Source organism: Trichosurus vulpecula, chromosome 2, assembly GCF_011100635.1.
Source record: "Trichosurus vulpecula isolate mTriVul1 chromosome 2, mTriVul1.pri, whole genome shotgun sequence".
Lineage (NCBI taxonomy): Eukaryota > Metazoa > Chordata > Mammalia > Diprotodontia > Phalangeridae > Trichosurus > Trichosurus vulpecula.
This window is the reverse complement of record NC_050574.1, coordinates 32305995-32320342: the sequence shown is the minus strand read 5'-3', so window position 1 is coordinate 32320342 and position 14348 is coordinate 32305995. Positions and strand designations below refer to the sequence as shown.

At 49.0% G+C, this 14348-nt stretch overlaps 1 protein-coding gene across 4 annotated transcripts in view; it reads left to right on the top strand.

Moving 5' to 3' along the window:
• The window catches only part of LOC118838765, a 36278-nt gene that overhangs the window by 13016 nt on the left and 8914 nt on the right, over positions 1-14348 (top strand). For 2 of the 4 annotated variants that reach the window (XM_036746127.1, XM_036746125.1), the window contains exons 4-8: positions 652-812; positions 3769-3945; positions 7323-7439; positions 12471-12525; positions 13226-13246. In XM_036746127.1, the coding sequence (XP_036602022.1) occupies positions 652-812; positions 3769-3945; positions 7323-7439; positions 12471-12525; positions 13226-13246 (531 nt within the window). The remainder of the gene's footprint in view (positions 1-651; positions 813-3768; positions 3946-7322; positions 7440-12470; positions 12526-13225; positions 13247-14348) is intronic. The other 2 variants (XM_036746124.1, XM_036746126.1) reach the window with 1 other exon arrangement.

Below are 14348 nucleotides of genomic sequence, written 5' to 3'. Positions count from 1 at the left end.
TCTATAAAAGAATCCTTTGGTAGTGTGCTTGGTGTGGCATTGAATAAGTAAATTAATTTTGCCTCTTTATTGTCATTTCTTCTGATAAAATAATGTTTCTGATGATGATAGGTTTGACACTCCCATGGACTTTGGGGGCAAGGTAATATGCAGGGTGGGGGGGGGGAACACAAACAGCTGGAGGAATCAGGAAAGGCATCCTGTAGACCCTTGAGCTGAACCTTGGAGTGGATGGTGCTGTCATACCTGGCATAGGGGACCACCTGTGCAAAGATGTGGAGGTGGGAGATGGACTCTCCAGCTGGCTGGAGAGTCAAGCATATGAGGAGAAAGTGATGGGAAAGATGTTTGGAAACATGGGTGGGAGCCAGCTTGTGAAGGACATTCAGACATGTCCCAACCACAGAATCAGCTGCCTGGCAAAGTAGTGACGTTCCTGCCACTGAAAGTGAATCCTGGTTGAGGTTTCTGAACTAGATGAGAAGTGAGACTTAGATGACCTCTGAGTGCCCCTTAGGGCTGAGGCTTTGTGTCTCCGAAGGAGTTCATCAGGCTCCAGGCTCCAGCGGTCTTTACCCTCGAGGTCGTCTCTAGGTGCAGGTGTCTTGCGGGGGCTGGACCCACGTCTCTCTCTTCATTTGTCTCGCGCAGTGTTCTGCATTTATTATGTGACCAGAGGAATCCTTCAGGAGAATCGCCAGGAGCTCATCGTGTTCATCCTCTCCATCTTGCTGGTGATGTTGCGATCCCTGGTAAACTTTATCGTGCTGACTGCGGGGGAGAAGCCTGCGAGGGAAGACCCTGTCATCCTGGTGAGCGTGCGCACTCCTTTCTGCTTTCTGTCGATCCCCTTCCATAGCCGAGCCCTGCGGCCCAGAGGGTGAGGACTGGCCAGCCCCGGCCTGGAGCGGCGGGCCAGAGTGCGGGTCTTCCCGCTGACTGCCCTCGTGGTGGGGCGGCGCCCCTGCCGCTCAGATGCTGGCGCTGTTTGCCAGTGACTCAGCTTTGTTGTTTCTTGAAACTCTTGTCCTTGTCATGGCTCAGCCGGGTGGTGCTTTTCCTGATCTTGGGCCTCCGTGAGGGCAAGGGCTGTTTTACTTCTGGCTTTGGATCCAAGCGCCTGGTGTGGAGGAGGCCCTTTGACAGGGACTGAGGGAGGGGCTCAGCCTGTGCCCGCCCCGCCCCCCCCAGCCGACTTGTGGAGCTCTTGCTCAGAAAGGCCCTCCAATGTCCCAGTGTGCCCTAAAACCCTCACGCCACCATCATCACAGGCCAACATTGACAGGGGCCCCTCGCAGAGAGAAGAGACCAAGAACTCCCCCCTCTTAGCCCATGTTGGCCCGGGTTGGCTCTGGGTCTTCCTCAGGAGGCGGCCCTCCTCAGCCAGAGTAGAGGGGACTAAAAAGCATGGTCGCTGAAACCCTTCCTGCCCTCAAGGGACTTACATTCTCCTGGAGGGTGATGCTGATAGCCCCTCCTCCTATCTCCTGGGAACCCTTGGGAGGGGGCCATGCCTCTCGGACAGGGAGCCCTGGTGGGAGGGCCCTCCAGCCTCCGGCACCTCCATGGATGCTCGTTTCAGTGAGCATCCACCTCCCAAGCAGCCCCCAGAGTGCAGGGCATAGTGCTGGACGCTGGACAAGGGCCAACCTGCCAACCCCCACCCCAAAGTGAGGTGTGGCTAACGTGGCTGACCCTGTGCAGACTGATGAAAAGACCTTGAGATGAATCTTTCAGATTTCTTCCGGTGTCTTTTAAGATTTTGGATGTCTGGAATCACCAGCCAGACCAACACATTGCCTGCGCACCCAGAACCACAGAACTTGAGAGACGGGTTGGCCGTAGCGGCTTTTAGTCCAGCCCATGCACGGAGGAGTTCCCGCTCCAGCAACCTTGCCTTGAACACCTCTGAGGACAGGGGCCTCACCCCTTTTGAAGGCAGCCCATTCCTCGGCCTAGCCCCACATAGGCAGAGGAGGCTGGGTCCCAGTTCCTGCATCTTCCCCAGCGGGGAACGAGTGCTCCCTAGAGGCAGACTGCCCTTTCAGTCTACCTCAGTCTCCTGGTATGTGACATGAGGAGGCCAAACTGGATGCCCTTTGAGGGCCTGTCCAGCCCTAGGTCTGGGAACCTCAGTGGACACTCACTGTATGTGAAAATGGGCAGACCGTCAGCTTTCTCCCCCTGCTGCTATCACCCTTCCAGGATAATGTAAGCCTCTTGAGGGCAGGAACTCCTTTCTCTCTGTTCCCAGGCCCTGCACTGTGCTTGGCACAGTAGGCGTTGATTGAGGTAAGCCTCAGAAGTTTTTCTGACCCTGAGAGTGCAGTTACACCATCTCCACTAGTGAGGGAAGCTCAGCTCTGAGACCCCAGGGTCCTTATCACCAGGCTGTACCACATTTTGCCTGGGACTCCTCCCCAGGACATGGGATGATGACCTCTCGGGCTTGCGAGGCCTGAATCACAGGTGCCTGTCCTGTGGCTCCCCCTCAGCGGCCCCAGTTGGCCTCAGAGCTTTATCCCAGTTGACTAAGCTCGGACAAGCTCTCCCTTGGAAAGAACACGGTCCAGGCATCGCCACTTCCTCCTGGCTCAGTGCCCCACTCTCTGCCCAGGAGGTCCCACATGCTGGTTTCCTTGTCTCCTGGGCCAGGACCCTGCCCTCCCTTTTGTCCCACAAGCCTGGCTCAGCCCTGTATTTGAAGCTAACTCCCTGGAGGCTAGCCCTGGCTGGCCAGCCTGGCCCCCAGGACCTCTGAGCCAGCCCAGCCCTGCCTCCTCCAGTTTCTTACACCAAGGTCCTCGCCACTTTCTTGACTCATCATCCTCCATTCCAGTCAACCAAACCCAGCTTGTACACAACAATGAGCAAGCATTTTTATCAAGAGGCAGGTATGGGCTGGCACCTGGCCAGGCCCTGGAGCAGGAAGACAGAAGCAAGCCAGTGAATGAAGGAAAATCACCCTCCCAAGTGCCAGGGACCCAGGGAGAAAAGCAGAGACAGCCCCTCGCCCAAGGCGCTCCCATTCTAAAGACAGGCAGCTCAGTAGGAGGTTCAGGCCCTGGGTTCCAAAGGGCACGGACCTGCAGAAAAGTAAATATGAGGGCATTGCAGGAAGGAAAGGCTTGTTCCTGATGTGGAAAGTCCCTTTGAATTCACAACAGAGGGAATCAGGCAAGGCTTTGTATGGGAGGCAAAGGCTGAGCTGAGGTGGGGAGGCAAGGAGAGAGAACATTCCAGGCATGGGGGCCAGATGATGGGGCTGCCGCCCAGGGCCGTGGCACAATCTCCCACTGTCCACTCTGTGGGACTCAGCCCTTCCCACTGCCATCCCTCCCTTGCTGGGTCCCAGCCCTTTCCCATCACCCCTCCCTCCCTGTGCCTGGCTAGGGGTGGCCTGCCCCACTGAGAGAAGGGATGTGTCTTGCCCTTGAGAGGCTGGGACACAGGCATCCCATTAGTCAGTCGTTGTCCATCACTTGACTGGGAATGTGCCTGACCCAGGCTTAATTTCCTACTCCCCTCACCCGGTCGTCTTATCCAGGTTGTCCTAAGAGCAAGAATTCTTAGTCACACCTCTGGGGCCACCCACCCACAAGCATGGCGACAGAGTGGTGTGGTACCATTTGGCTGGAATGGGGGGTACTGTAAGGCCTGCAAAGGTGAGCCCCCAGCTCCTCTGCTACCCCACCCCAGCAGGGCAGTTGTCGGGTAGGGTCTGCTGACCGTGCAGGCAGCTGGGCTCCTTTGTCTCTCCCTGGCCAGGCCCGGTTCATCGTGATCCTGTTGGTGGGCTTCTTTGATGTGATCTGTGCTGTGATCCTCATCCGGACCCAGGGCATGATGGCCTTCCGAGTGGGCGGGGCCCTGGAGAGCCTGCAGGCTCAGTACTTCATGCTCAACCTCTGCTTCTCCATGCTGACGTTTGATCTCCAAGCTCAGGTATACAGGTCCCTGAAAGCCCACCCAGAGAGGGCCCCAGGGCTGTCCTCCCCACTCTCAGGGTTCTGCATCCTCACTCCCAAATGGGATTTTGTCCGACTAGGCCGGGGCCTGGCCAGGGCTGATGGGCTCACTGGGGGTCACGTGAGAGGGGGAGAGAGCCCACTAGGGGCCTCGATGTGTTCCTGGGGGAAGGTCTTGCTTCCCCAGAAATAACCGCCAACGTTCCCATCCACACACAAAGGGCATCATGGTCATGCTTTATTTAAGAGAGCCACTGGGAAGGTTCACAGAAGCACCAGCATATATTCGCAGTACCCCAGAGATTTCTGGGGATTTAGGGTTGGGGTCCCAGGGATCCTTTGTCTCCTGGCTCATGCAGGCTCCTTCCTGAGGAAAGGACAGGCTGCTGAGCGCCTCTGCTGTCTAAGACTTAGAGTCAGCGGGAGCCAGGTTCAAGTCACCTCTGACACCTCCTGGGCACGTCATTTAGCCCTTGGTGGCCCAGACAGGTGCCGCCCTGCGCTGGCAGATGGGAGCCTCCCCCATGCCAGGAGCAGGGAGGTGTGTTCCCTTATCTTTAGGGGCTGTGCCCCTAAAGCGCTGCCCCCCCTCCTGCCTGCCAGACATTCTGCTTAGGCTTTTTTCAGGTCCCTCCTGGACTTGGGGATGGGCTGAGGGAGAAGGAAGAAGGTCTCTGGTGGGGGTTAAGTCCTGAGTTGAGGCCAAGTCATTTTAGGGGCAGTCAGGCATGGCGTTGCTTGGCCCATTTAAACAAACAGCCAGACCAAAGGTGGGTAGGACACACTAAGCTGTGACACCTCTAGCCCACTCCAAAAACCTGCAGCAGTGCCCTGGTAGCTTCCTTGTCACAGGCTCCCAGGCTCTGGTCACCCGAGGCACCCAGGAGTTCTCGTGGGAGGCCACCCTGGGTGGGGGGGGTTCTGGAGGTCCTGTTGAGCCTTTCTCAAGGGCTGGGCTGACTTCCCCCCCCTGCAGTCGAGGTCAGGTATGGAGTGGCCCCCTGGGCATCTGACGTCCGACTGGGCATCCTCAGACCAGCTGGCACGGCTGTGTCACATCAAGATTTGCAAAGTGCTTTTCACGTGTTAGCTCAGCTGTGTGAAGTAAGCTGTTGTCCACATTTTATAGTTGAAGAAACTGAGGTGTTATGGAAGTGAAGAGGCTTGTTCAGGGTCACATAGCCAGGAAATGTGTGAGGAGGACTGGATCCCAGGTTTTACAGTTGGGCTCAGTCTGCCTGGGCAGGCTGACTCTGGCTGGCCTCGGCTCTTCTTCTGGTGTCTCCACAATGTTGGAAGCTTGGCCCTCTGTGCCTTTTCAGGGCAGACAAAAGGAGGATTTGGGCCTGGCCTTGGTCAGCTCCTCTTCTCAGAAGGCCCAGCCTGTGGGACGGATTTAGAGCCCAGGTGAACTCTCTGTTCCTAGAATACCCAAGACCCCCCTCCACTTCTTGCCGCCCTTTGCATTCTCTCAGCTGCTGATGCCACATGTGGAGACATCTGGGCTTGTTTCCATCTGACCTGGGGAACTGTTGATCTTTGCGTGGGGCGAGTGAGCGTTTGTCCTTGGCAACACCACGGCGCACTTTCTTTCTTTCTGGCCTCTCTTCATTACCAGTTATGACTCTTGGACCTGGCCGGGCCCCCTTGGTGGGAGAGCTGTCCTGGGCATGTCTGTCCTTGACCTCCTGCCCTCTCTGCCCACAGAGTCTGGCCTGCTCTCCCAGTTCAGACCTGCTGGTTTTCAGTCTTGCTGCCTTGGTCTCAGATTCCTTCCACAAACATCTGTTGACCACTTACCCTGTGTCTGGCACAGAAGTGAACCTGTCCTGATCCCAGAGGGCTGGCCCAGAGGCATGGTCAGGGAAGAAGGAGCCCATGGGTCACCAGGAGAGGCCATGGGGGATGAGGCATCCAGCCAGCCTGTGGAGGAGATGAAGGACTAGGGGTGAGAGGGAGAGCAGGCCAGGCTGGGCATAGGGCCCCATGCAGGCCAGTCCGGCTAGACCCCAGAGTGGTGAGAGGGGTTGAGAAGAGATGCCGGCTCACCTGCCAGAGCATGTATTCTCAGCTCGGTGTATGCCAGGCACGGGTAGAGGGGGCAGCCACATTGGGGAGGACCCTGGAGGGTCAGTGAGGGGCTAATGTGGAAGATTCTGGAGCACCTGCAGCTTGCCAATTATGGTCAGGCCTCATAAGAGTGAAAGCTGGACGCCGCAGCTCTATACACAACTGATCCCCAGACCCGTCGGCTTCCTCCTCCCAGAGGAATTCATCCTCGTGGTAGAGACACAGGCCCTAGGGCTGCTGCACCTTGGCGCTCTGGAGGAAGGGCCCCCACCAGGCCACCTCGCCACACTGACTCCTCTGAATCTTCTGAGTGAACCACCAATGAATGACAGCTGGACTGTGCCAGTCTTGGACCAGGGCCTTGGCCCCACCATGTCTGGCACAGCTGTTTAGATGTCCCAGTTTCTTCCTTGCAAGCTTCCTGCCCTTCTTCCCTTCCTCCCTCCCTCCTTCCTTTTTGGGAGGGTTGATGTTAGACTGTAACATGCCCCCTGCTGCAGCCACCTCTTTAGCTCAACCTTCAGTAAAAGAACAAGGCTCCCTTGTACTGCAGCATATAACATTGTGTTCCCATTGGGTCCTGCTCCAAACAGAGAGAATCTTGGATTTCCTATTGCTTACTTCCTGGGGGCATTCAGGAAAAGGTGTCAGGCCTTCCTTCACCATCCCGCCGCTGCTCACCCTCTCATGGGCCGCTAGGGCCCTCAGACCCCTCTTCTGAAAAGCTTATTCTTCCTCTCCCCGCCTACCACAGAAAGTGTGTTTAGCATTGGCTAATACGGACACTGACAGGTCAGTGAGAGCTCCCTCATTGGCTGCAGACTGGACTGCCACCTTTCTGACTCCTGACAAGTGAGGCCTGAAATGAAAGAACCTGGGTCAGTTCACCTCATCCTTGCTCCTGTGCCTTGGAGGGACCAGCAGGCCCAGAAAACTCCAGTAGCCAGCCTCCGACCATAAGCTGCCTTCCCATGGGGCAGAGCCCCTCCCCCCTTAAGGGACTGCTCAGGTCGCACTACACTGGTCAGCCCTTTATCAGGAGGGTGGTAATGAGTAGAATGAACAAGCGGCCATCAGGAGGTCCTGCGTCCACCACTCAGGCACCAGGGCCAGGCTTCTGCCAGGCAGCAGAGAGTCCCCGGAGCCCCCAGGACTGGAGGATGGCATTTTCAGTCTGGCGATCACTGAAAGTTGCCGCGGGTTTACTGTATTTTTCTTTGCAGCTTAAATAGCAAAACACACAGAGCCCGCCCTGAGCCTTCTTCTGCTCATCTCCCTCCTCAGCTCTGTCTGTGTGTCCTGATCCTGACGTCTGGCCTGTATGCTTCCCTGCAGCACAGCCTCATACTCATCATCGGCGTCCTCTGGGCCGGCCTCAAGGTGACCATCGGCATCTTGGCTGTGAGTATGCAGCCCCCTCACCTCCCACCTCCATGCGTGGAGCCCTCTCCGTGCCCTCATTTCCTCCTGTCCCACTTTGGGCTGAGGGGAGGCAGCCAGCCAGCCCCAGCATTGGGAGAGGGCTGGAGAAGCCCGCAGCGGTGTGGGAGGGCCCTCTTACTGTCCAGGGCCTGTCGTTCTGTTGCTCTTGGTTCTCCCTCTGAGAGTCCTGGATCTGAGGCCGGAGAGCCAGATTCCAATCCCCACTCTGTTCCTTACTGTGTACTGCTCAGCCAGTCCCTTTGCCTTTTGTGGTACGGTAGGAGGCTTGGCCTCTGTGCCCTGGCTCTGTGGGCCTTGGGAGTCTTCACCAAGACCAACTGCAGCCTCATGTGTCTCAGTGGACAGGGCCTGAGAGCTGCCCCCCTGAGGGGGAGCCTCTCAGCACTGAACCATGAGAAGGCAGGCTCGCTTTCCCTTTTGTCCTTCCTGGTACCAGTAAGTGATCTATCAGTCAGTCAACTGGCATTTATTAAGCATGTCCTCTGTGCCAAGCACGGTGCTAGGCACCGGGGTCACCAGTACAAAAGAGGAAATATCCATAAACCTTGGCGATGAGTCGACTGAGTGATTGACAGGCTGATTCTCAAGTGTCTTTCTTTTTCTCTCTCTCTCTCTCGCACATACACACATACATGTGTACACGCACAGCCTATCAGTGGATTGTACACAAAGCCCTCCAGCTCAGTGAGACCTGCCAGGGCTGGTGCTCCACGGGCAGCACCTTTGGGAATCGTGGCTCCCTCCCACACGGCCTTGGGGGAAGAGTTCACTGGCAGGAAGGATATTCCATGACATCTGACAGGATATTGGAAGTCAGGGCGCCCCCCACCCCCACCTCTGGTATGGCCTGCAGTGGCATATCTGAAGGCCTGCCCTACCAAAGCAAATGGAGTAAGCTCCCACTGGCTCTTTGGGAGCCTCCTAACAGGGTTCTCCGTTCTTCTCTAGATGCTTGCTTCTCCTAGGGGATGAAGGTGGCCTGAGGCAGCTTCCTTACAGTCCATCCAGACATTTACATGACTGGCATCTGTGTGTCTCTCACTCTCCACATATTTGTGCCTGCTCTCCTGTGATGTGCATATGTTTATGAATCTTGGCTTGTAGAATCATGAGATCATAGATCTAGACCTAAAAGGGACCTGAGATGCCATGACGTCCAGCCCCCTCATTTTACCAATGAGGAAACTGAGGCAGACAGAAGTGAAGTGACTTGCCCAGGGTCACACAGCTAGGTAGTATCCAAGGCAGAATTTGAACCTGGGGCTTTGTGACTTCAAGTCCAGGGCTGTCTCCTTGGCACCACACTGCCTTGATTCACTGCATCTATGGGTCTTGTTGTAGAGCAATGAGGCCTGATGCTTTTGGCTCTTTTTGGCTTATTTTTCCCCCAAAGAAAAAATCTTCCTTCTCACCCTCCCACCTACGCCCCCCAATAAAACCCCTGTTATAAACCTATATGATCAAACAAAACAAAACTCTTCACAGGCTGCATTCGACAAAAGACAGGATCTGCCCCCTGAGACCACAGCCTCTCCCAGGAGCGGGGCAGTGTGTTTTAGCTTGAGTCCTCTGGCCTTGTGCGCGGTCATCGCGTTGAGTGCAATTCCTCAGCCTTTGAGAGTTATTGGTTTTCACAGTGTCAGCTGTTTGTCTGGTTCTGCTCCCCTCAGCCTGTATCCGTTCATGCAAGTCTTCCCAAGTGTCTTTGAAACCATCCCCCTCGTCATTTCTGTCATCTTTACATACCATAACTTGTTCAGGCATTCCCCAGTTGATGGGCACCCCCTCAGATTCCAATTCTTTGCCGCCACATGAATATTTTTGTACATGTGGGTCCTACTATCGCTGGGTACGTACAATTTAATAGCTTGCAGGGCATAGTTCCAAATAGTTTTCTAAAATGTCTGAACCAATTCACAGCTCTACCTAGTGCATTGAGGTACCTTCCCCCGCCCCCGCCACAGGCCCTTCCATTTTTCCTTTTAAAAAAAATCCTATTTGCAAGTCTGATGGATATAAGGTAGAACCTCAGAGTAGTTTTAATTTACGTTTCTCTATTGGTGATTTGGAGCACTTCTTTTTTCATATAATAGCTTGAATTTCTTCCTCTTAAAATTGCTTGTTCATATTCTCTCATTATTTATCAATCTGAGAATGGCTCTTATTCTTAGAAATTCTAATCACTTTCCTATATGAAACTTAAGAATGAGACCTTTATCAGAGAAGCTTGCTGAAAAATTCCTCCCCCCCTCCCCCAGTTTCCTGTTTTTCTAATTTTAACTGCATTAGTTTTGTTAAATTTATGTAATCAAAATTGTCCATTTTCCCTTCTGTGATTCTTGTCCTTGTAATTTGTTGGTGACATCACCCCTTTTTGTCTCAGTCACGTACCATTAGAGCTTATGTTGGTGTATGGTATGAGATGTTGGTCTATGCCTAGTTTCCTCCATGCTGCTTTCCGGTTTTTCCAACGGTTTTTGTTGACTAGTGAGTTCTCGCCCCATTCACCGGACTCCTTGGGTTTCACTCGGCTGAGGTGCTTGTTTACTTCCGTATGCTGTGGCCTTGAGTGCCTGGCTGACCTCTCGATTTCTTAACCAAGTTGTTTTGACACTTGCTTCTTTGTAGCAGATTTCAAGACCTGGCTCTGCTAGGCCGTCTTCCTTCCCACATCTTTTTTCATTCATTCCCTTGAGATTTTTGACCTTTTGTTCCTCCAAATGAATTTTATTATTATCTTTTCTAGCTCTATGGAGTAATCCTTGGGAGTTTGCCTGACTGATTGGCGTGGCACTGAATAAGTAAATTAATTTAGGCACTGTCATCGTGTTTATCATATTGGCTTGCCCTCCCTATGAGCAATTAATATTCTCCAATTACTTAGCTCTTTCTTTGTGTAAAGAGTGTTTTGTAGTTGTGTTCACATAATTCCTGTGTGTTGGCAGGTGGACTCCCAAATATTTTATACTTTCTTTAGCCATTTTAAATGGAATTTTTCTTCCTCTCTCTTCCTGCTGGATTTTGTTGATAATAAATAAAAATGCTAATAATTTATATGGATTTGTTTTATATCCTTCCACTTTGCTAGAACTGTTAGTTGTTTCAATTAATTTTTTAGTTGATTCTCTAGAGTTTTCTAGGTAAGCTTTTATATCATCTGAAAAAAGCAATAATTTTGTTTCCTCTTAGCCTATACTTATTCCTTCCATTTCTTTTGCTCTAGTTGTTCTAGCTAGCAGTTGTAGCACAATATTGAACAGTAGTCACAATAATGGACATCCTCGCTTTACCCTGACTTGACTAGAAAGCATCTAGTTTATCCCTGTTACCTGGTTTTAGAGAAATGCTATTTATCATATTATGGGAAAAAATTAATTTATTCCTGTCCTTTCTAGTATTTTTTAACATGATATCTTATCAAAGCCTTTTTCTGCATCTCTTGACATAATTACATGATTTTTGTTGTTCTAATTCAGTAATGATTATAGTTTTTCTAATGTTGAACCACCCTTGCATTCCTGCTTTAGCTCCAGACTGGCTATAGAGTATAATCTTTGTGATGTGTTGCCATGGTCTCCTTCCTAATACTTTATTTAAAATTTTTGTATCAATATCATTAGGCATGATGGCCTGTGGTTTCTTTTCTCTGTTTTCATTCGCTGTGGTTTAGGTATCAAGACCCTCTATTTGTATCACAGAAGTAATTTGGTAGGAGCCTTTTTTTTCCTATTTCTTTCCAATAGTTTATGTAATATTTGGAATGATTTTTAAGTGTGTAATTACTTGCAAATACATCTGATCCTGTGTCTTTTTTTCTGTTGGGAGTTCATTTATGACTTATTCAATTTCTTTTTCTAAGATTGAGTTACTCAGATTCTCTATTTGTTGTTCTTTCAAACTGGGCATTTTATAGTTTTGTTAATATTCATCCATTTCATTTAGATTGTCTAATTGGCATATACTTGAACAAAATAGTTCCATAATGTCTTTTCTTTTCTTCTTCATTGGTTAAGAATTCACCTCTTTCAGTTTTTGTGCTAGTCATTTGGTTTTCTGCTTTTTTAAAAAAATCATGTTAGTTAATGGTTTATCTATTTATTGCTTTTCTCCCAAAAACCCCAGCTTCTAGTTTTATTAATTCATTGTTGTTGTTTTTGCTATTTTATTAATCTCTTCTTTGATTTTTAGGATTTCAATTTGTTGTTTAATTAGGGTTTTTTAATTTGTTGATTTTTCTAAGTTTTTTTTTTAATTGTAAGCCCAATTCATCAATCTACTCTTTTATTGGTGAAAGTGTTTAGAGACACTCATTTCCCCCTAAAATTTGATAAATTCTCTCTTTATTGTCATTATCTTTAGCAAAATCATTATTTCAATGATTTGTCCTTCGATCTGCTCATTCTTTAGGATTAAGTTATATTTAGTCTTCAATTAATTTTAAGGGGCATTTTATTACACTGTGGTTCATAAAAAGATGTATTTAATATTTCTGCTTTTCTGCATTTGTGAGGGTCAGTTTTTGTGAAGATTACACACACACACACACACACACACACACTCCTTTCTATTCCCATTCAGTTAATCTCCAGGGATCTGTCATATCCAACTTTTCTAAAATTCTAGTCAGGTTCTTGACTTCTTTTTTGTTTATTTTTTGATTAAATTTGTCTAGTTTTGAGAGGGGCTAAACTGAGGTCCCCCATTTTTTATCCAGGTCCCCATAGTTTTATTGTCAGTCTCTCCCTATGACTCATTTAATTTTCCCTTCAGGTATTTAATTGCTATGCCATTTGTTTAGGGTTAATATGTCATTGTCTGTGGTGCCTTTCAGCAAAATGCAGTTTTCATGTTTATCTCTTTCAATTTAGTCTTTTTGGTGTTGTCTTGTCTGAGATCATGATTATAACCTCTACCTTTTTTTCTTTGGTGGAAGCATACTAGATTTTGCTTCAGCCCTTTATGTCTGAAGTATCTGTTCTTTATCAACAGTGTATTGTTGGATTCAGCGCTCTAATCCATTTTGCCCTCCTCTTCCATTTTATGGGTGAGTTCATCCCATTCAAATTCACAGTTATGATTACTAATTGTTTATTGCCCTCTATCCTATTCTGTTATACTTTTCATCTGTCTTTTTTCTGCCCCCTCTTTCAGTTTGTTTTGCTGAAAACTAATCTCTCCTTAATCTACCCTCCTCATTCCCCCCTTTCTGTTTTCCATTTTTCCCTTCTGTTTACCTGTTGAGTGAATTGTATTTCTGTGCCCAGGTGTGCATGCATTCTTCTCTCCTTTGACCAGTTCAGATGAGAGTGAGGTTCAAGTATCACCCATTCCCCCATCTCTTCTTCCTTGTTCGTTATAGGCTTATATTTGTGTGCCCCAATTAAGTGAGATGATTTTCCCCATTCTTCTCCTCCCATCTTCCTCCCTACTTCCCTGATATATTCCTCTACCCTCTTACCCAGTGGGACAGAACCATTGCCAGGGCCTTTGTCTGATTACACTCCTTTTATGGCTCCTGATAGAGTTCTGAAGGGGTGCATGTTGGGGAATATGATGTAGGGTGTAAACAGTTTATCCTTCTTTATTTGCTAATGATTGCTCACTCGGTTTGACCTTTGTTTGTTTCTCTCGACTCCTGTGTTTGTATTTCACAATACTGAGGACTTCCAGTTGTCCCTGATGAAACTATCAGACACAGATAGAAAGTCCTCAGTTTCACTAATGGTCCATTTTTTCCCCTGTAGGTTTATGCTCAGTTCTTTTTGGTAAGTTATTCTTGGTTGAAAATCTAGATCTTTTGCCTTCTGGGATATCTTCTTCCAGGCTCTCCATTTCTTATGGCATTGTCTGCTGAATTGTGTGTGATCCTGGCTCCTTGGTGCCTGAATTCTTTCTTTCTGGCTGTTTGTGGTGCCCTTTTCTTTGGCCAGAAACATCTAAATCTTGGCTCTAAGGTTCTTGGGAGCTTTCATTTGTGGGCTTACTTCAGAAGGTAATCAGTGGATTCTTCCTATTTCTACTCTGTCCTCTGGTCCTAAGGGATATGGGCAGTTTTCTTTTAAGATTCCTTGTAAAACGATGTCATGGCTCTTCTGTGATCATGGTGTTCAGGTATCCATTGATTTGTAAATTACTTTTCCCCAGTCTGTTTTCCAAGGCTGTTGATTTTTCTCTGAAAGACATTCATTTTCTCCTTTTTCTCTTTCTCTTTTGACTTAGGTTTTTGTTTTTGTTCTTGTTTTTTTGTTTGTTTTTTTGGGTTGTTTTTTTTTTTAGAGGCAATCAGAGTGACTTGCTTAGGGTGACACAAGTGTCTGAGGCCAGATTTGAACTCAGGTCCTCCTCACTCCAGGGCTGGTGTTCTTTTCGCTGCACCACCTACCTGCCCTTCTTTTGATTTCGTTTTAACATTTCTTGTTGTCTCATTGAGCTTTTGTTTGGTCAGTTCAAATTTTCAGGGAGTTATTTTCTTCAGTAAGTCTTTGTAACTCTTGTTAAAAGCTGTTAATTCTCTTTCCAAATTTTTCTTCCACAGCACTCATTTCTTTCTATTTTGTTTCTCTAGCCCTCTCATTTGCTTTTTAAAATCTTTTTTTTTTCTTTTTCTAACTTTTGTTCCATCTTTATAGGAATTCTAGTTAGACTTGTGCTGAAGGTGTGTTTTTCTTCAAGGCTTTGCTTGCAGATGTTTTAGAGTCCTTCTCTTTTTCTGGGTGTGTGTTTTCAGCTTCTTCCTCACCGTCATAGCTCTTTATAGTGGGTCTCTTTTTTGTTTGCTCATTTTTCCAGCCTTTCCCTTGGCTTTGGGCTTTATGTAGGAGCTGAGCTCTGTACACATTTTGGGGGAATATGTGAGCTGAGTTTTTG